Source organism: Mustela nivalis (assembly GCF_964662115.1).
Source record: "Mustela nivalis genome assembly, chromosome: 1".
NCBI classification, from domain to species: Eukaryota; Metazoa; Chordata; class Mammalia; order Carnivora; family Mustelidae; genus Mustela; species Mustela nivalis.
This window is the reverse complement of record NC_139020.1, coordinates 160,904,152-160,925,788: the sequence shown is the minus strand read 5'-3', so window position 1 is coordinate 160,925,788 and position 21,637 is coordinate 160,904,152. Positions and strand designations below refer to the sequence as shown.

The 21,637-nt window shown below is 49.4% G+C and overlaps 1 protein-coding gene and 1 long non-coding RNA gene across 3 annotated transcripts in view; one reads left to right on the top strand and one right to left on the bottom strand.

Annotated features, from left to right (window-relative positions):
- Positions 1–3,703: 3,703 nt before the first annotated feature.
- LOC309843008 lies at positions 3,704–7,252 on the bottom strand. The gene is made up of 3 exons (XR_014299905.1): positions 7,123–7,252; positions 5,475–5,567; positions 3,704–3,835 (listed from the first exon to the last, which is right to left on the bottom strand). It is a non-coding gene; the product is annotated as an uncharacterized lncRNA (long non-coding RNA).
- NUP210 (nucleoporin 210) overlaps positions 7,130–21,637 on the top strand; it is a 103,894-nt gene continuing 89,386 nt past the window's right edge. Inside the window, exon 1 of one of the 2 annotated variants that reach the window (XM_082688052.1) lies at positions 7,130–7,393. In XM_082688052.1, the coding sequence (XP_082544178.1) occupies positions 7,218–7,393 (176 nt within the window). In that variant the 5' untranslated portion in view covers positions 7,130–7,217. The remainder of the gene's footprint in view (positions 7,394–21,637) is intronic. The other variant, XM_082688053.1, reaches the window with a different exon arrangement.

The window sequence follows — 21,637 nt, the reverse complement described above, 5'->3', positions numbered from 1 at the left end:
GAGTCCTTGATTTCAGTTATTTGGGTAAATATCCAAAAAGGGAGTTGCTGGATTATATAGTAGATCTATAAAAATAGAGGAAACACCAGACTGTTTCCATACTGGCTGCACCATTTTACATTCCCACCAGCAGTGCACGAGTGTTCCAATTTCCTTACATCTTTGTCAACACTTGTTTTGTGTGTACGTGTTAATTTTGAAGTAGCTGATGAGTATGAAGTAATAGCTCGTTGTAGTTTTTCCTTTGCATTTCTCTAATGAATAATGATGTTGAAAACCTTTTCATATGAGTATCGGCCATTTATAGTTCTTTGGAGAAATGTCTACTCAAGTCTTTTGCCCACCCTATTTTTTTTTTTTTTTTTTTTAAGCGGGCTCTATGCCCGGAGTTGAGCCCAACATGGGGCTTGAACTCATGACCCTGAGATCAAGAACTGAGCTTAGGTCAAGAGTCAGATGCTTCACTAAGTAAGCCACCCAGGTACCCCTTTTGTCCATTTTTAAATTGTGTTGTTTTGTTTTTGTTATTGATATGTTATAGGAATTCTTTATGTATTCTGGATGTTAACCCCTTAACAGTATATATTTTGTAAATACTTCCCCCCTTCTGTAGGTCACTTTTTCATTGTTGATCTCATCTTTTTATGTGTAGAACTTTTGAAGTTTGATGTTGTCGAGTTTATCTGTTTTTACTTTTGGTGCCTGTGCACTGTCGAATTTTAATAACATATAAGCTATAAAATAATTTACTTACAAAATTTAGGCTGTAGTAAACAATGTATTATACATGGATGTTAATTCAGGAAATTCCTAGTTACACAATTGACTCCCCAGACACATGGATTTAGCACATGTTTTTGTTTCCAGAGTAAGTTTGTAATGTTTTTGGCATTATTTGAATTTGCTTTGGGGATAGTTATTGTCTCCAATCTCTAGGGCAATACACACTCCTATGTTTACACAATAATTTCAGAATAAACAACGATAGTATAGTGATTGTGAGGACAATGAAATGAAACCCTTTGTGATTCAACCATTTTGTGCAACCACTTATAATTCTTATTTGGTTTAAATTTTACTTAAAAAAATTTTTTTAAAGATTTTTCCATTTATTTATCTTGGAGAGAGAGAGAGAGAGGCAGAGGGAGAGGGAGATAGAGTCTCAAGCAGACTGTGCACTGAGCACAGATCCCAATATGGGGTTCCATCCCAGGACCCTGAGGTCATGACCTGACCCAAAACCAAGAGTCGGACACTCAACCGACTGTGCCACCCGGACACTTTATTTGGTTTAAATTTTAAAACATGCAACAGAATGCCAACCACAAGGGGTAATATTTTTGATAAGTGCAAGTCTTACCTTATACCTGAACTGTTTTACTGAATCTGCATATTAGCCTGAATTGGAAATTTATTTTTTCATTTTGTCTTTTTTTAATTTAATGGTCAGTACACTCTAATGTTATTCATTATTGCAATAGGCAACTACATAAATGTAAGTTAAAAATGCATTAATGTCATTAATTATGATCCACTGTCTTTCCCTTTTTTGATGGTAATATTTTATTTTTTTATTAAATACTTTATTCTTTGCTGGCTTAAAGCACAATAAAACAGTAAAAAAATCATTTTCCCCACCATTATTATGTTGCATTTAATGTTCACTACTGAAAATAAATTTAAAAAATGATCCTCCCTAGGGTGTCAGATACTGGAGACATGAGGTATCTAGATGTGTCCAGGCTGGGAGAGGGGTGTGGGAGCTACAAGTAAGAGGTGACACTGTGACACTGTCTTTCAGGGCCTGAGGACTGTGGGAAGGAGTTTGGATTCTCTTCCAAAGGCATCTGGGAGGCTCTAGGGGACCAGCCGGGGGAGGAGTGCACTGTGATCTGTGTTGACTATTCCGGCTCCCACGTGGAGCTGCGTGGCCTGGCTGGGGCATTTCGAGGAAGCCAGGGGTAGGATCTGCCCTCCTCTGGTTTTGGTGCCACAGAGATGTCTGAGGCTCCCTCATGTGTTCAGCCAAGGGCTGCCAGTGTCAGGCTTCATGGACTGGGTTGACACATGTAAGCCTGAGCTTCTGAGGGGGTCTGACAGTGTGGAGCTGTAATCAGAGTGCTTGAGGTTGAAGGAAGCCAGGGGCAGAGGATGAAGGGCTCCAGCAGCCCACAGGAAGCTAACCGGCTAAAGTAAATGACCACGGATTCTGATGGAGGATGAACGTGGGAAGTGTGAGACCTTCCGAGACAGAATGAACAGAAAAGACAAAATGAACAGAAATCAGATCCACAGGCAGGCAGCTTGTCCGCACATTAATAAAGAAGAGCAATTTCTATAATTAAATAGTGCCATGATCTTACACGCAATGATGTTTTGGAAATCGTTTTGCAAAGGCTGGAGCCATTCCAAAGCTCCCAACCTCTTTCTTCTTTCTCTTACTTTTTTATTGAAATGCTGAGTGTTCCAGCTCAGAGACCCACGAAGGTTCATGTTGCGTCTGCCTTTCCTAAATTCCCATGACCAAAACCTAGCTGCAGACTTGTGCAGCAGGGAAACCACTGGTGCTGTGGTGGGTGGCCAGAAGTATGCTACACAGCAGGCAGACTCAGCAGGAGGGGGCTCTGAAATACATACCTCTATGTACTCTGGTGATAAAGGGGAAACACAGAAATCGCCAGAGGAGAAGCAGGGATAAAGGGGAAACTTAGAAATTAAAGGCCTACTTCAGTCAATTGCAATATGTGAATCTTACTTGGGTCCTGGTTCTTAAAACACAAACTATGAAAAAAAAAAATGACACTTAGGAGACAGTTGGAAATTTGAACTCACTGGATATAAGTGAGGAATCATTGTTAATTTCTTAGATGTGACAATAGTATTGTGATTGTGTATATATAAAAGACTTCTCCTCTTTAAGAGATACACACATTGAAATACAGACGAAATGATAGGATCCCTTGGATTTGTTTCAGAACGACATGGAGCGGAGTTTGGGGTGATCTGCAGAAGGCATGGGATTGGCCATGGATTGTGGTCATAGGACTGAAGGGTCATGGGTTTCACTATACTACCCGATCTACTCTTGTGAATGTTTGAGATTCTCCACTGCAAAACTAAAAAAAGAAATTCTTGCAAAAAGGTGGTGGATAGGCTCTAAGATGACAACATCCCATTAGGGAAAAAGTTACCGGCATTTTATTTTCTTGAAGATGTACTTATTTCATTTGAGAGAGAGAGAGAGAGGAGAGAGAGAAGGGGCAGTGGGAGAGGGCCAGAGAGCATCTCAAGCAGACTCCCTGCTGAGTGTGAAGACAAAGTGGGGCTGGATCCCATGACCCATGAGATCATGACCTGAGCCAAAATCACAAGTTGGACGCTTAAGTGACTGAGCCACCCAGGTGGCACCTGCCTTTTAAATGATCCCTCCACCCTTATCCACTCAAGGAACAAGGCCCTTTGATTGGGCCAGTCTGTCTTCCATATTGTCTAGTGCTTGATCATATCCCAGTTACAAAGGTAGAGTAGGCCTCCGGCTCTGAGGCTTTGGTGGGACACCCTGTCTGTTTGTAACTTGATGGTATCCCTTTGTCTCATTGTATTTATTTTTTGGCTACTTCTGTTTTTGCAACTGGTACTGGTTTTCTATTTACAGAAGTGACAGTTTTCTTCTTAAATACATGTATGTAAACAACCTCATTTAAAGGCAAATAGTACAGAGGTGCCCAGATGGCTCATTCAGCTGAGTGTCCAACTCTTGATCCCGGCTCGAGTCTTCATCTCAGGATCGTGAGTTCGGACCCTACACTGGGCTCCATGCTGGGCGTGGATTATACTTAAAAGAAAAAAAAAAAGAGAGAGAGAGATTACAGGTGGTACTCAGTTATTGTAGGATTTTTTTTTAGGGTGGGGGGAAATGACAGAAGTGTGGGAGGCACTGATACCAGTCACAGGAAACATTTCCTTATTTTATTTATCATGTCAACAACCTCTAACACAAATCTGAGGTCCCTTCCATGCTGGAGGTTCTCTGTGCCTGGAACAAGGTGGTCTGCTCAGGCCTGCCATCTCCTTGAATTTCAGATAAAGCACTTGACACAGAGAAGGTGGGCCAATGGCAGGCAGTGGAAATGGATCACACAGAGAAGGCTGGCTGGCAGAATGGACCCCAACTGGGCCCAGACACCATCCATTACTAGGTTCAGAGTCAAAGGAGGGGGACAAGTATAAGGACAATGTAAAGGGGAAAATGTTTTATCCATCATTTTGTTGTTTCCCATTGGTTGTTTTCTCTTGGGGGAAATTTCCTGACTGCTAGGGGGTTGGCAAGCTATGTCTACCCAGATTCTTTAAAAAAAAATTTTTTTTTTTAATTTATTAGAGAGAGAGCTCACAGGAGTCTGGGGAGGGCAAAGGGAAGAGGGAGAGGCAGACTCCCACCAATGGTAATGTCTTGCAAAAACAGAGGCAAATACTGCATTCAGAAAACTGACATGATCCAGTCAAGATATAGAACATTGCCGTCACCACGATGGTTTCCCCCATTGAGCTTCTATAGTCACATCACACCCAGGCCCACTTGGGCAGACCCTCACACTTGGCAACCACCCAGAAGCTCGCCATTTGTAGAACTTTGCCTCTTCAAGGATGTTGTATGAATGCAGTCATACAGTATGGAAACTTTGGGGATTGGCTGTTTTCCCCCGGAAAGTCATCTGAGGTATCCATGTATCATTAGCCTTCTCCTTTACTGCTGAGTAGGACTGCATGGGATGGGTGGACCACAGTCTCTTTAACCATTATCTGCGGAAGGACCTCTGTGCTGTTTCCACTTCAGGGTTACTCTGAATAAAGCTTCTATGAATATTTTATGGACAGCATTTACTGGTGAACATAAATTTTCACTTTTCTGGGATAAATGGCCAAGAGTATGTATGTTTGGTTTTAGTGAATTGTCATATTTTACAATCACAATATTTCACCCGCAGAAAAAAACCATGTTCCTGATTTCAGTAATCACAACATCTGGAAAGATGGGGCACAGCAACTCATGATCCTAATGGCCAGAACACTCCAGTCCCCTCATGTCCTGTCTAGTCCCTTTCTCCTGGTTGCCAATTTAAGCGGGCAAAATTGGAAATGATGAGTTTATATCTATCTATCTATCTAGATATAGATATCTACCTAGATATAGATATATCTATATATCTATAGGTTGATATATCTATATATAGATATATCTATATTAATCTATATATATAAGTACAACCGGGATGAAGTGCTTAGATATAGATATATCGATCTAAAGATATATGGCTCTATAGATATGTATCTACATCTACAATTTCTCCGCTCAAGCAGAAAACACTGGTTGCCTATGGGGAAGGGCATCTGGTTATACGACAGTGAATGGGAGTCACTGTTACTGGGAGCCCTTTGGGGCCTTTTTAGTTTAAACCATCTGTGTTACTTACTCAAAAATGAATGAAATGTGAAAACAAGAGCACTGAAATTTCTTCATGGATCCCGCCTCTGGTGCTGCTTTCCCCATACTGACGTCTCTGTTTCTTAAGAGAAGAGAACCTATTGGAATTTCCCCCTCCTACAGCACCTGGTTCTACACCGGGAAAGCCCCATAGCACTGGGATCTAGTTTCGCCTAATGCACACATTCCCTGGTCTGAGATCTTAAGGCTTTGATCCCAAAACACACCCAAACACATCTAAAAGCCCAATGACCCCTGGGAGGCAAGCACACACATGTGCACTTCTCTGAATCCCAGAAAAATTAGTGGCCACCTCCTCCAAGAAGCCTTCCCAGCCTGATTGATATTCAGCATCTTCTTCCCTGTCCTGCAGTGGCATTAACGTGTGCCTTTCTGGTTACAATTCAATGCACACTTCCTGAACATTTTACTAGAGCTGGGCTGGTGCAGTCTCACCCCACCCCTTTCCTGACCTCCCACTAGACTCCCACTACCCTCTGTGCATGCAGTAGGTGAACTCTTTAGAGACACTGGTGCATGTTGTGACCTCTGAACCCATGGCTCATGCAAGTCAGGACAAAGACCTCTACAAACCATAGAGCACAAAATGTAGACTGAATTTAAGAGCTAAGATTTCTGCATGCAGACGAATTCAGTGATGCTGAACTGAGGGGAGAGGGGGCAGAGTGTGCTCTGGCAGTATTGGCCCTAAATCCACCTTTTGGGTAACCTCTCTAGGACTTAGAGAAGACAGCAGGTGTAGCACAGAAAACAAGGGCTTTGGGATCTGAAAGCCCTAGCACTGCCCTTCTTGTTGGGTGATCTTTGGGCCACTTAGTCTGTTTCCTCCTGGAGAAATGGGGATCGTAAGTTCTCTCTGGCAAGGCTGTGTGGAGGTTAAAGTGGGAGGAAGCACCCTGCCGGCCTTCAAGTGATTCAGCGGTTCGCTGCTGCTTATGGTACCGGGTCCCTCTTCTGTAAAGTACGACCAGGACGAGGGGCATTTCGGCACTCCGCATCCCAGATTTCCGAGGTGCCTGTCCCTTTGCATGTTGACGGTCAGTCACTCTGACCGAGCGCACTGTCATGGTCACGGGAGCTCGGCGGCCTCGTTTGCCCTTCTCCCAGCCCCGGCTCAATCGCCCAAGGCGCTGAACAGAGCCGAATGAATGACTGCACGAACGGCTGGAAGGCTCCACACTGGCGCCCAGTAACAGCCAGCGAGTTTAAAAACACGGGGTGTGAGCGTGGAGACCAGAAAACTGCGCAAGGATTCCCCCGAGGTCGAGAGGTGCCCGGCAGGCGTGCGCGTTTAGGCTGACTCCTTGTGGGCGCGCGCCGTAGCCCCTCATTCCCGGCCGGAGCTTGGCTCGGGCTCCGGCCCCATCCCCCACGTGACCCGGGGCGCGGGCCCCATCTCATTACCTCCCTTCCCCCGCCCACACTGCGTGGCCCAGGGCGCGCGCGCTCCAGACCCTCCCTCCGCCCGGCGTGGTCGAGGGCGCGCGGGCCCGGGCCGGGGGTGGGGTCGCCGCGGGCTCGGCCCCCTCAGTTCCCGCGCTCGGGCTCCGCCGGGGCCCAGGAAGTGGCCCTAGGCCGCGGCCCTCGCTCCGCCTCCTCCCTCCCGCGCTTATCACCTGCTGGCCCGGCGCGCGCGGGCGGGGAAGGAGGGCGCGAGGGGGAGCGCGCGGGCGGCCAGGCGCCGGGTCGCCGGAGGTGAAGCGCGGAGAGGATGGCGGCGGCGCGGGGCCGGGGGCTGCCGGGGCTCCTGCTCGCGCTGTCGGTGCTGCTGGTGCTGGGCCCCACCGCCGCGGCGGCCAAGCTCAACATCCCCAAAGTGCTGCTGCCCTTCACGCGGGCCACGCGCGTGAACTTCACGCTGGAGGCCTCAGAGGGCTGCTATCGCTGGTGAGGCGCGCGGCCCACGACCAGGGGAGGGAGGGAGGGCCCTCGGGCCTGGGAGGCCGGCGGGCGGGAGCGCGCTGCAGGTGCGCCGGCGCGTGAGAGCGCGACCGCAGCTCCCGGGACTGGTCCGGCGGAGCCTGCGGGCACGCGCGGCTTCCGGGCCGGGGCGGGCGCCGGGGCGGGGGGTTGCCGGCGGGGCGGCCGGGCGCGCCCCCAGCAGGCCCGCGCGCAGCAGGTGCGCCGGCGCGCGCTGCCCGGGCACTGGGGCGGCGGCCAGGCGGTCAGGGCGGGCCGGAGCGACGGGCCGCGGCTGACTCGGCGGCGTGCTCGCAGGTTGCAGCCACCGCGCATGGCGCCGCCTGGGCCTCCGCGCCGCTCGAGCTGGAAGGCAGCGGGGCCTGGCCCGCAGCTAGCTGTTTGTGGTTTGTGCGCCAGGAGGGGCGCAAGAGTCCGCCTGACAGGAGGAACTGCGTCGGATGCTGCGGAGGGCCCCGGGAAGGCCTTACCAGGAAAGGGGGTCTTCAGGACTTCCCCTGTAGGGAGAGGAAAGCACTGGAGCGCCGGGGATGGGGGGGTCCACGTGGTCTTACTTCCCCTTCTTGTCCAGGATTCCGGGGAGCAGGTGGTCGAGGCCCTAGTCTGGAGACGCAAGTGTCTTGATTTTGTCTAGTGATGGGGGACTCATGCCCCGTACCGGACTGGTGTGGGAATTGGGTTTGTGGAGAAGCCAGAAAGCCATGTGTGGGAAGAATCCCATACGATGTTCAGCGTCTTTGGGAGGAACGTAAACCTTTGATGAAAGGTGTTGCGTAGGAAATCCTAGAGGCCCATTTTACAGATGAAAAATGAAACGCAAGGAATGGTTGGTGATTCACCCCACGTTGTCCAGGGTGGGGTTAGGCTTTATGCTCAAAACTCGGGCTTTTCTCGACAGCTCCCCTCCTGGTTTCCTGGGGGTACTCAGGAATTCTACATTCATTGTGGGGCGGTGGGATCTTGGAAACCCCAGAAACTAATGAAACGAGAGGCCTCTCTGCTCCCCCTTTTTCTGCTTAGACAGAGAGACCTGGCTAGGCCCCTGGCTGGGCAGGGTGATGTGGTCCAGACCTTCTCTCCAGCAGACTGAGCAAAATGCAGCTTTTACTCCTGTGGGCTGGAGACAGCCCTGGGTGTGACTGAAGCCCCACCCACACCTCACAGCCCCACCTTGCTACAGATGAAAGGAGGCTCTCTTTGCCTCTTCCTTTCTTTACCTCTTTGATGCCTGGGTCAGATGACCGAGGTGTTTCCACTGTTACAGAGAACCAAATGTGTGCGTGTGTGTTTCAGGTCTGTTTCCAAATCAGTTTGTGCATATATGCAAGGATGGGCCCCCAGAGCTCAGAGGAGCATTCTTCCTCAATAGCAGTAGTTGAGGCTGTTTATTTTCAAAAAGTCCGCCTTCTGAAATAGGTCATGCTATGTTAGCCAGTTGTATTTTGGGTTTAGTTATGCACCTGGAGGGGTCTTGTTCCTGGCTGGGTATCAGAGGCTGAACTTGGGCTTAGGGTTTTCTGTATCCTTGACTAAGGCCTTGTCTCGTGTGGGATGATGAGCTGTTTAGTCCATAGTTTCAGGAGATACGTGCTCGTTCTCTGGCTGAACTCATCTGTCCTTCTTGATATATGGGCAAGAAAGAGGAAGCTGTTTATTAAAAACAGCTGCCTTCAAGTGAATCCCTTTGGATGTATTTGTATGCAACTTCCTTTGAGATTCTATAGCTGCACTTTTTTCCCCCCCTGAGGTAACCTCCCCCCACCCCCAGTACGTTTTCTTTTCTGAGAGAGTCTGGTGCTTTTTAATTTGCTCATATAGCTGCTTAGGAGGAAGGTGGGGGGAGAAAGCAGTCCTAATTTCTTATACATCAGAGAAGTGCTAATACCTTATAACTTGTTTTGCATCTGATCCATAATTTTTATTGCAAATGTGTGACTGCTTAGCTTAAGCGTTTCCTCAGAGGTGTTGTGATTTTCCCCTTCACAGGAAAATCTTCCATCAATCAAGCATTGAAAATACTTATTTTTAGTAGCGCTGCTCCTATTTGAGGCCTCTGTTGCTTTAGTTTTTGAAGAATCTCCTCTGGAGATTTTTAAGAGTTGGCAAGCAGACAACGCTGTGTATCCTCAGTTATCTAAACCTGGGAGGAAAATATCCTCTTCATCCAAGAAGTTCATCGTTAAGTCTGAGATGAAGACCAAAATATAAAAAAAATTAAAACCCTCCTGGACCTTGGGGGAATTTTTGCTCACTCCTTTAAATTTGGGGCCAGGCTCCGAGATGACTGAAATCACGGCGTGTCTCAGCCAGTGGCTCTAAGCTCATTTTTCCCATTTCTTGATTTTAGGGCATCAAATAACTGGACAGTTTTCAGGCCCTAGGAGCCTTAGAGATCCATGTAGTCTGAACTACCCACATTGTCCTCTGAGCCTCTGAAAAGGAGGGGCTCTACGTGATATCCCGTAAACACAGGTGGCCCCCAAGTAACAGTGGTTCCACTTCGATTTTTCAACTTCACAATAGTGCAAAAGCGATGGGCAAATGTAGAAACCGTACTTGGAACTTTGAGTATGGATCTTTACCCAGGCTAGCCACATGCAGTACACTTTCCCATGACGCTGGGTGGTGTCAGCGGCCATAGCTCCAGGCCACGTGATCACAGGGTCAGCCACCAATACCCTAACAGCCATCCTGTACTCCTACAACTTTCTGTTTTTCACTTTCAGCACAGTATCCAGTAAGTTACATGATACACTCGGCACTTTATGATCAAACGGTTTGTGTTAGCGGATTCTGCCCAACTGCAGGTTGAGGTCAGTGTTCCTAACATGGTTAGTGTAGGTCAGGCTCCCACACCAAGGGAAGGGGGGTTGGTGTATTAAAGGTACTTTCGATTTTTAAAAAAAAAAACAACACATTTTATTTATCTGTGTATTAGAGAGAGAGCATATCAGGGGGAGGAGCAAGGAGAGGGAGAGGGAGAAGCCGAATCACAGAGCATGGAGCATGTGAGGCTTGATCTTAGGTCCCTGGGATCATGACCTGAGCTGAAGGTAGATGCTTGACCACTGAACTACCCAGGCGCCCCTCGACTTAACGGTATTATGTTGGGTCTTTCGGGGCCTAACCTCGTCACAGGTAGAGGAAGAGCTGTGGTGATAGTCTCTGGGTTGTGTGGAAGCTCACAGGGATGCCCCTGTTCCCATCGCATTCAGGGCTTGAAACCTCTGCACTTGCTGGATGCTGATTGAATCCTTCCCATTGCATTGCTGGTTATATGAGACAAGTCTCTTATCCTTTTTTTCTATTTTGTGTTACTGAAAGTATTCATTAGGTCTTTTTTTTTTTTTTAAGATTTTATCTTTAAGTTGTCTCTACCCCTAAAATAGGGCTCAAACTCATGGCCCCTGAAATCAGGAGTTGCATACTTGGCCAACTGAGCCAGAGCCAGCTGGGTGCCCTAGGTCTTTTCTTTTCTTTCTTTCTTTCTTTTTTTTTTTTTTTTGGTTAAGGTATCCTTTTATATACAAAATGACATTACATGGAAAATGGAAAATTGGGAAAATAGAGAAAAAGAGAAATATACCATAATCTTTCAACTGTAAAAGGGCTTGTCTCCGCTTGGGCTTTCTTCTAGGCACAGGTTTTCACCCTTGGAGCTTGTACTTGGTGTTTGGGCCCCTCGGTACCCTGCTCTGTCAACCACCAGCTCACATTAAGACTCTATTTTTCTCCAGTGCTTCGTTATCTTCCTAAGCGTTAGGTGTCTGAGCGCCGTTCTGCTTGGTACCTGTTCCATTATCTGCCCATGCCTTTCCCTGTGATTGAAGTCCCAGGGTGTTTTGGTTTCCCCAGTGCCCTGCCCTGTCTTGGAGTGAGTGTCTTCGGCTGGTTTCCTGGTTGGGTGTGTGTATGTGGCGGGGATGTTGTGCAACCTCCTGGGCCTCTGGGTGAAGCAGGCCTCTTGGCCGGGGGTGTCTGACTGGATGGTGAGGGGAGGTGGTTGGCCTGGTAAAGGGCATCCTCCAAGCCCCACTGAAGTGTCATGCCCAGAATTCCCGCCCTTTCCTGCTCTGGAAGTTCTCCCCAGGGCACCCCAGAGCTGCCTGGAGTGTCTACCAGGCTTGGTCCTGAACCAGGGTGCCCTTCTCAGTCACAGGGATAAGGATTCTTGGGGAGGCAAATGGGAGCCCTTCCGGCTGCATGGGTCCCCACTCGGTAGGCTTGTCTTCAGTGTGTGTTGTGTCCCACACTCCTCAGATCCCCCTTGGGAATCCATGGTTTTGAAAGAGCCAGCAGTCCCTCTGTCCTTGCTGACCTGTAGCGGTGCCAAGTCCAAGGCCAGCAGCACCTCCCTCCCTGCCCCTCCCCGCCCCATTACAGCCTGGGGAAAGTGGGAGAGAAAGGGAGAGGGGAAGGGTTTCCTCTGGCTCTTCCAGAAAACCCCTCTACACACCGAGCCAGGCTGGAAAGTCATCCAGCCTGGCTGTCTTCTGCTCAGAGGAGGCAGGAGAACCCAGGGGAAACTGGAGAATCAGGCACTATCATTAGAATAAAAAATATACACTGCGAAAGCTTAACCCCAAAAGTGAGTTTAATTCAGCCGGAGGCCCACCAGTGCTCACTGTGAGGACCCATCCTGCTCAAATGCCCTGGGGAGGGTTGTGGGGGGGGGGCTCACTGATCATCGATGACAGCTGGGGGTCCACTTTCCAGGTGAGGAGTATTTGTGACTTAGAGCTAATCCAGGCACCTTTCTGGTCCTGGGTCATGGGATAGCAAAGAAGCAGATGGCACTTCCCTGGAGCCTGGAGCTGGCTAGGAGCATTCAAGAATCAACCCAGATGAAAGTAGTGGCTATGTGGCAGTAAGTCTGCGATGGACATAAAACAGCGGGCCGTGAGGTTTGCAGAAGACGGTGGGGTGTGGTTTTGGATGGGCTGGCCGGGAGAGCCCTTTCTGGAGCTGACCTGGGACCTGAGCGGGTACCAGTCAGGGCCTCTGGCAGAGCTCACCAGCAGAGCAAAGAGAAGGCTTGCCGGTGAAGGGGAAGGGCGGGGTTAGAGAGGTTGGCAGGGCCATGCCCTGTGGAACCTTGTGGGCTGTGGTGAGGAGGCAGGGAGGGGCTTGCCGGGGTCAGGACTTGGGCTGTGGTGGCTAGGGACCAGCTGGCTCTCAGGGCCTTGCTCTCTACTCTGCATCTGCCGTGAAGGGCGCCTGCAGGGCTGCTGGGGCCTTGCTCAGTTCCCTCCCATGGCCCACGGTGGGAGCTGCCGTGGGTACGTGTGTGTTGATTTGAGCTGACCTAGTCCTGGGTTGTTTTCTTCCTGCTTCCTTTGTGGTCTGAGCTGCCAGCCTCTCTGGGTCCCCGAAGGCCTGACCCTGCCACAGAGGGGCCGGAGTCTGCAGGTATATGGTGGGGGGCTGTGCTTCCCTCTGCCTCCACCCACCCACCCCTGTTCTTCGTGCATCTCACTTCCCCTTCCTGGACTCTCACTTTCTGGCCTGAGCCTCCCACGTCCTTGGGTTCCCCTGCCCAGCTCCTGAGCCTGTGTTCTGAGGCGCGGGGAACGCCCCACCGCAAGGCAGCAGGGCCCCAGAGCTCCCAATGTCTAGCTCCCGGAGTCTAGCAACATGGTTTTGTTTCGTGTTTGTTTTTATGGTTACCTGAGATGTATGACAAATGATACGGGCTTTCCGTGTACACTAGCAATACACAGTTTACTTTTAAAGGACTTTTTCTTTAAAGAAGCATCTATTTAAGAGAAAAAGAAATGAGAAACATAAGATACAAGGCTTCGCTGGCTGTGACTAGACCAGGAAGGGCAGCATAAAGAAGGAGGCCTTAGTGGTGGGGACAGGTGGGCAGATATGCAGGTGTGTGGCTGGGGGAACCAAAATAGCAGAACCAGGTTTTTTTTTGTTTTTTGTTTTTTTGCTAATCTCTTGGTATTATTTCCCCCAGTTGATCTTAAAAACAAAACAAAACACTTTTTTTTTTTTTTTTTTACAAAACCCTTTTTTTGGTAAGAATGATGACTCACGGCAAAATTGGGGAGCCAGGGATCAGGAGCCGGCGATTGGAAAAGCCACGTTCAAAACCAGGTCTCTGACCCCAGAGCCAGCTTGATTCTGGGGTTGGCCAGTGGTTGGTTTAATAAAACCAGTGACACTTTTCAAAAGCAGTGTGAAAGGTACAGGTGGGATAGTGATTCAGGAGAGGGTTGAGGCCATCTTCTGACAGAATCTGGGAGCCCAGGCCCTCCAGATGGGCAGCCCCCAGGCAGGGGCCAGAGGCCTTTGGCCCTGTTTCAAATAGTTGTGCCTTCAGCACAAGGGAGTAGGGCAGTGTCGGGACCAGGGGTCTAGGACCGGGCTGGACTAAGCCGTTTTTCTAGGAATGTGACCTTGGGCTGGTGACTTAATACCCATGCAGAGGTCTCCTCAGGTATCAGGTGGTTTTTGTTTTGTTTTAGTTTTAAGGAGGCTCCCCACCCAACATGGGGCCCAGCGCCGGACCTGAACTTACAACCCTGAGATCAAGACCTGAGCCGAGATCAAGTCAGAGGCTCAACCAACTGAGCCACCACCCAGGCACCCCCCAAATGGGAGTCTTAATGAGATGCTCAAAGCAAATGAAACATTTGGGGTGCATTTCGCTCTGTGCCTGACAGAGAATAAGAATAATGCAAGGTTTTTTTTTCTTTTTTGCTTTAGAAAAAAAAAAAAAAACCAGTAGTCTGAATGAAATCAAGCAATAAGCCTTAAAGTATTCAATAGGGGGTGTTTCTTTTGTCTAGACTCTTCTGACTATATGCAACAGGAAACACAAGCCAAAATAGTTTAAACAAAACAAAGAAATGTTGCATTGGCTCCCCAAAACGGAAGCCCTGGCAGAATTTGTTTCCCGCTTCTGTCTGCAGGGGTTTACATGATTGTCAACAGGACCCGTGTTCTCAGTCCTTGTGTCTCTGCTTTGGCCAGGTGCTCTCCTGGGATCCAAGGTCATAGGTTCAGCCATACAGTCCCCAGAGTCAAGTCTAGTGGGGCACGCATTGCCCATTCTGGCTAACTTACCTGGGCACGTGCCAGGGTCTGAGCCCCTATCTGGTTAGGGGAGCACAGAGTCGACTGACCAGACCGCAGCCTCCTGCCTTCTAGTGTTGGGAGGAGTGTGAGCATTCTGGAGCCTTTTGGTCTGAGAGCAGAGGAGAGGCAGCACCCATGGAAAAGCTGGGTGTCGTTACTGAGAGAGGCAGATAGAGGCTAGGCAGCCAAAATTCAACACGGGTCCCCTACGGGCGTAATATCCTTGCCTCCTGTTGCATTTAGGACATTTGGTGAAATTAAGTTTATAATTAAAAACCTTCTCCTAAAGAAAATTCCAAACCCAGGTGGCTTGTTTATAAATCCTATGAAACATTTAAGGAAGGAGTAGTACAAGTTTTTTTTTTTTTTTTTTTTTTGTAAACTCTTTCAGGAAAGAGACAGGAGCAGTTATTTCCTAATCATTTTCATGAGGCCAACTTTCTGCTGATCGCAAACCAGACGAAAACATTACAAGGAAAAGAAATCCACAGGCCAAAAGCACAAACTTCTTTCACGAAATAATAACAAATCAAAACCAGAAAAATATTAAAAAGACGGATGAGTCATCTTGACCCACCAGGGTAAATCCCAGAAATGCAAGGTTGGTTTAACATTAGCAAACAGTATAATTCACAATATCTGTAGAATTAAAAGAAAAGCCATGTAATTAATTGTCCCCATAGGTGCAGAGCAGTCAGTGCCTATTCGTGATAAAAATATGTAGCAAACTAGGAATGGAAGAGAATCTATAACCCGATAAAGGACATCTGCTGGAACTTGTACCAGAGTCTTATGCTAGGGGCAGTGGGGGGGCAAGAAACGAACGAGCCACAGGCTCTGTGCACACACTGTCTCTGAGGGAAGTCTGACGAGAAGAGGGTCGTGGCTGAGGCATTGCCTTGCGCCACTTGGGTTTGCTGATCCTTTTGCCTCGAATGCTCTTCTCCCAGATAGTTGAAAAGCCAACCTCTGCCTCTCTTTCAGAGTTATTTAAGGCTGTGTTCATATGTCACCCCCTCTGATAGGCTTCCTCCGACCCTCCTGCCTTTCCCATCCCTACTTTATGTCTGTCCCTAGCCCTGTTGTGTAAGATCCTATATTTACATACTTGGTTTTTTTCATCCTTATTTCCCACTGAGACGTAAGCTCCATGAAGTTGGGGACTAATATGTATTTTGTATTTTGGTGTATCCCCGACACTTAGAAAAGTACATGGAATATGGCATATGACTCAGTAAATAATGGATTCAGTGAATGAAGGAAGGAATGGTCCTACCCCAAGGAAGACCAGTGGAGCTGTGGGTGCTGAGAGGAGAGGGGAGGGGGAGGCTTGGGGATGGGTCCATGGAAGAGTGGCCATTGCAGTGGGAGAGCTTGGGCGGGTGAAGTGGCAGGAACAGCAGCAAAGGAATGGAGTGCTGGAAGTGAGAGCAAGGGGGAGGGGGAGGGGTGGGCTTCCGAACAGAGGTTAGACGCCAAGTGCAGTGGCTTCGGGTCTTGCCAGCGGTGTGGCCTTGGGCCAGCAACCCTGTCTTGGGCCTGAATCTTTGCTTGTGGTTCTGGGGATATCTGCCTTGGGGATGGGGGGCCCTGATGAAGCTGCCGTGGGGGCCCTGACAACAGGGACCAGGGGAAGGGGGTGGACAGGGTGAGGCATAAATGGTCGCGATATGGAAGGACCTGCATTGTCTGCCTGCCTGCCTTCATTTATTTTTAAGATTTTATTTTTAAGTGATCTCTACATCTGCCTGGGGCTCAAACTCACAACCCCGAGATGAAGAGCCACAGATTCCTCCAGCTGAGCCAGCCAGGTGCCTGTCTAACTTTCTTTAAAAAGCAAAGTTGTTGTGGTCAGAATTGCACCAAAGACCCCTCCTTTGGGAACCTCCTCTTATTTCCTGATCTTCGGAGCTTACTATGTACAAGTCCCGTGATGAGAGCTTTGTGTTTTCTACTCCACCTAATCACCCCAATCCTTTGCAGCAGGAATTATTTTTATTCCAGTGTGTAGAGGAAGAAACAGAGGCCCAGAGAGGTTAAATCATTTGCCTAAGGTCAAACAGCAGGTGTCACCCCAATATCTTAGGACATGCCCTGGCAGCAAGCAGACTGTCCCAGATGAGAGAACAGAATGAGACATGTCACCGGCACCTAGGGCTGCTTACCAGACTGCACCAGGGACTCTGGGATGCCCTTGGAGCCTGTCCTGTGGGCCCTGGGCAGGGGGTGGGGGTGCTGGTGTTGGGAGGGTGGGGCAGACCTGCTGAGCACCAGCTGGGAGGTACAGAGGAACCCCGGATGTGCAAGCTGGAACACCACAGATCCCTTCTGCAGAGTGGCAGTTAATTTAAACTGGGGGGCAGAGGCGGGCTCTTCGGCAGAAAAGCCATGCGAGCTAGGACCTGTTTCTTCGGCGGAACACGATGCTGTATGCAAACGAGTTGGGCTGTGGTAGCAGAGACCTGGCTTCTGTGGGTGGCAGGTGACACTGCGGGCATCTCAGCTGTCAGGCCCACATGCAGACCTGCCTCCGGATGTCATTAGTGCTCGTCTGTCACCAAGCCCTGTTGTGTCCAGCCTCCGACTCCACACTGACCTTTCCTGAGGATGCTACATGCTGAGGATGCTCAGGATGCGTGTGGCCCCTGTGTTAGCTCCTGTGGCACACAGTACACTGTCCTTCACAGGGGACTGACACGACCAGAGAGGGGTCTCCCTGGTGTGTTCAGAGCTGCCAGTACTGCTGGGCAAGTACGTGGTCCCTGTGTTTCCAGACACCTTGGAAAATGGCAGCAGATACAGTAGCACCAGAGAGAAGGTATGGCTGGTGGGCGAGGCTCAGGCCCTCACACTCCTGGACCCCACAGGCCCCCCACTGCCAAACTACAGACACTTCCTGCCACTGTCAGGCTTGGGCCTTTTTTTTTTTTTTAATGGCTGACCCATATTGGAATTCGCTTTTTCCTACAAAATGGCTCACTTTTTAGGATATTGATGTTGTCGTCAGTATTAACATGCATGAGTGCACGAGTTGGATATGTTTGTTTTTCCTCAAATGCTTGAAACCGAAAGAATAATAACGAAAATCCATGAAGAGTCCAGGAAGAATAGTTCACCTGTGTATCCTCTCCAGTATTGTGTGTCACTCCATGGAGAAGACACGAAGTGGGAGAAACAGCTGACCTGTTTGTTGTTGCACAGACCTTCCTGTGACCCCTGGCCCTGCCAGTTATAGTGGTGTGGCTCTGGGGAAATGGCTGCCCCTCTCTGAGCCTCGGTTTCATTGTCTCAGACAGGCCTGCCGGAGGATAAGCAATCTGACAGACAGACGTATTCATCCTTGGGTGTAACACATGGCGGGCGATTCCCTTTGCTGTCTTCTGGCCTCTTCCTGTATTAGTAAGGATTCTCTAGAGAGACAGGACCGATAGTATGTAATTTTATTATATATAAAGAGATTTATTAGGAGGAATTGGCCCATGTGATTATGGAGGCTCACAAGTCCAAAGATCTGCAGGGGTGTGGGCGAGCTAGAGACCCAGGAAAGCCCAGGATATAACTCCCATCCAAAGCCTGGCAGGCTGCAGACCTGGGAAAAGCTGATGTTTCAGTTTGAAACATCAAAGGCATGTTCTGAAGGCAGGAATAAGCCAGTGTCCCAATTCAAAAGTGTTCGGGCAAGGGAAAGCCTTTCTTACTTGGAGGAGGGTCAGCCCTTTTGTGCTATCAGGCCTTCAACTGATGGGGCGAGGCCCACTGACATGGAGACATGTCAAGGAGACACATAAGATTAATTATACTCCCTCAGCGTGCGCACACACACACACATATTTTAAAAATTTTTAAAAAGATTTTATTTATTTACTTGAGAGAGACGGAGAGAATAAGCAGAGGGAGGGAGAGGGAGAAGCAGACTCCCTGCTGAGCTGGGAGCCCGATGCAGGGCTCCATCCCAGGATCCCAGGATCATGACCTAAGCTGTAGGCAAACGCTCAACCAACTGATCCACCCAGGCGCCCCCATATATATATATTTTTAAAGTTTTATTAAGTAATCTCTCCCCCCAACATGGGGCTTGAACTCACGACCCCGAGATCAAGAGTCACACACTCCTCCAGCGGAGCCAGCCAGACAAGTGTCCCATGCTTTTTATACTAATCAAAAAACGGTCCCTGGAGGTCTCAGCACCAGCCAGATGTGAGGTGCTTCTGTCCATCATCCTGTCTCTTATCTCCTCTGGCACTCCCTCTCTCAGTCTGCCTGGCTTGATGTGATTAACAACTATGTCTCAAGAATTACCCGTCCTTCCTCTCTGGGAAAGGTGATTCATCTCTTGCCAGATCCTGGAAGCAGAAACATTCCAGAATTGCATATGTGTGGCCAGCTCTTCCGTGCCCAGTCCCGGGGCCAGCCTGACTTTTCAGGAGCACGAATCTGTAAGGTGTTCTGAGCCCACCTGGAGAGCTGCAGAATGCAGAGACCCCACTTCTGTGTGGCCGGGAGGGACTCGAACTGCAGAAGACCCCCAAATTTGGCGTTGGATCATGTATGTCCTGGCCCTCGGCATGGCCTTTAACTAGTCCCCTCTTCTTTCTGAGCCTCAGTTTACTTCCGTGTACAATGAGGAAGGCACAGCAATAGTTCTCTAAGTTATGTCTGCTGTTGGGGAAATGTTTATATTTAGAAGTTGAAATAGTACAAAAAAGAACAAAGAATAATGTAATGAATACCAATACTCGTACCATCAGAGTTAGCCATCGTCAACAACTTCTGTCCTTGTTCCTTGTCTGCTGCTACAGCCCCAGGTTTTCACCCCTAGCCCCCGCAGTCTCTGGTTGGACTTTGAGTCCTGACGGGACCTGCCCGACAAATTCCCGACAAACACTTTTCAATGTGCTTTTTTATCTGTCTTTCACTTGAACCTCACTGTGACCTGGGCACATAAATTGCCGGGTTCTGTGGCTCTTTTGTGCCCCTTCAAAGTACCCCCGAAGCAGGCAGGCCTCAGGATGTCCCAGAAAGATCAGGTAACTGAAAAGAGCCCTTCTGCTAGTTAACAAAACCACAACCCAAGGCTGTCCTAAGCTGTCCTGTAGGGGGCTGTCATGAGGCCTTCTGGCTTCAGCTGTGGCCTCCTGGAGCCCACAGAGAATCCGTGGGTGACACCAGCAGGCTGGGGTGGGGGTGGGGGGATGTGGCACACTCTGCTCAAATCCTGGCCGTCTGCCATACCTGCTGACATTCTGGCATTTCCGCATTTCTCACAAGGTGCTCTCTGGCCCGCCCAGCTGCCCCATGAGGACAGAGTGTGGCTCCCGTTGCCCAAGTGTAGCCGAGGCCCGCAGGTGCTGCGGGGACTAGTGGCTGCCTTCCCTGCAAGAGATCCCACTGTCTTCTGGTTAGGACACAGGCCCCAGAATGGGGTGGGCACCTTCCTTCCAGGCAGCTGTTCTGTCTTATCTGAAGGCTGCACTTAGCGCCCTAGTATCAGCCCGAACTGTGAAGAGGGGGATCTTTCCCAGGAGGCACTAAGAGCACTCTGTGGCCGCCAGATCCCACGCTGGTCCTTGGCAGGGAGCAAAGGATATTCCCAGGACAAGCGGTGAATTGAGAGTCGTGTTTGCCTCCCTGGCTGCCCACCTGCGGGCCGGCCCTCAGAGCTGGCCATCCCCTGCCTTTGCCACTCTCCTCGAGTGGTGGTGAGGGCCTGCAAGACAGCTGGGCCAAGTGTTGGGATGATGACATCTGGGATATGCTGGGTTGTATCCTAAGTCTAGTTAAAATTAACTCACCAGTTACTTTATTTTTATTTTTTGAATTTACTTATTTGAGAGCCAGAGAGCAAAAGTGAGAGAGGAGGGGCAGAGCGAGATGGAGAAGCAGACTCCCCACCTAGCAGAGAGCCTGGAGCCCGACATGGGGTTCGATCTCGGGGCCCCGGGATCACAACTGGAGCCACAGGCAGATGCTTAGCCAACTGAGCCACCCCCGCCTGTTACTTTAAAATGGCTTTTTCATAGAAACTTGAAAAACGGGGATGAGTTGGTGGAGCCCAGGATTTCTAGGGCAGCGACGCTGCTCAGGGTCAGGTTATGGATGGTGGCTACATGTCCTCATTCGCAGACTGTACAGCCTTGAGAATGAACCCCCATGTGAACTGGAGGCTCTGGGCAATAGTGAGGTGTCTGTGGCCTCCCCCGTTGTTGCACATGTGCCCTCCTGTGAGGCATGTCGACAACGGGCAAGACAGTGTGTGTATGTGTGTGTGTGCTGGGGGTGTGGGTAGAAAGTATGGGAAGTCTCCGTACTTAGCACTCAATTTTGTGCGAATCCCAAACTGCGCTGAACAATATTCATTTCACCTGTTAAACTTTTGTTGACAAGGCCATTAAAAATCGATAGATGGGGGCACCTGGGTGGCTCAGTGGTTTAAGCCTCTGCCTTCGGCTCGGGTCATGATCCCAGGGTCCTGGGATCGAGCCCCACATCGGGCTCTCTGCTCTGCAGGGAGCCTGCTTCCTCCTCTCTCTCTGCTTGCCTCTCTGCCTACTTGTGATCTCTGTCAGATAAATAAAAAAAAATCTTAAAAAAAAAAAAAAAACGATAGATGGGCTCTGCCTTATTACTCTTGGACAGGGCTGCCTTGAGGCCCGCATCTGGATGTAACCTAGTTGGGAGTAAGAGGTGTGCTGAGGCTAGCAGGGCCTCTCTGGGGTGGCTGCGGAAGGGCTGGGGATGGGGGGTGGGGAGGCGGGAGAGAGATTCTCCGGCCTCTCCAGCTTGACCTGACCTAGCTCCATTCTTCTCTGCCTCTGATTAACTTGCGCTGTGCAGCAGCAGTAGGAGAGGTGGCTGCCCCTGTCTCATTCTTGAGACTGAGATTCAGAGAGTGGGGAAGGGTTTTCAGCCCAGACCAAGAGTCCCCATGTCTGGCTGCCAGGGGCCATTGAACGTGAAATAGACCACACTGTTTCTCAAATGTAGAAGCGGAAAATAGGAATTGTCTTTTGAAATAGACCTTATTATTTTTTTTTTAGAGCAGTTTCAGCTTCATAGAAATTAAGCCAAAATTACAGAGATTTCCCATATAGAATCGCCTGCCACATTCCCCACTGTTAACAT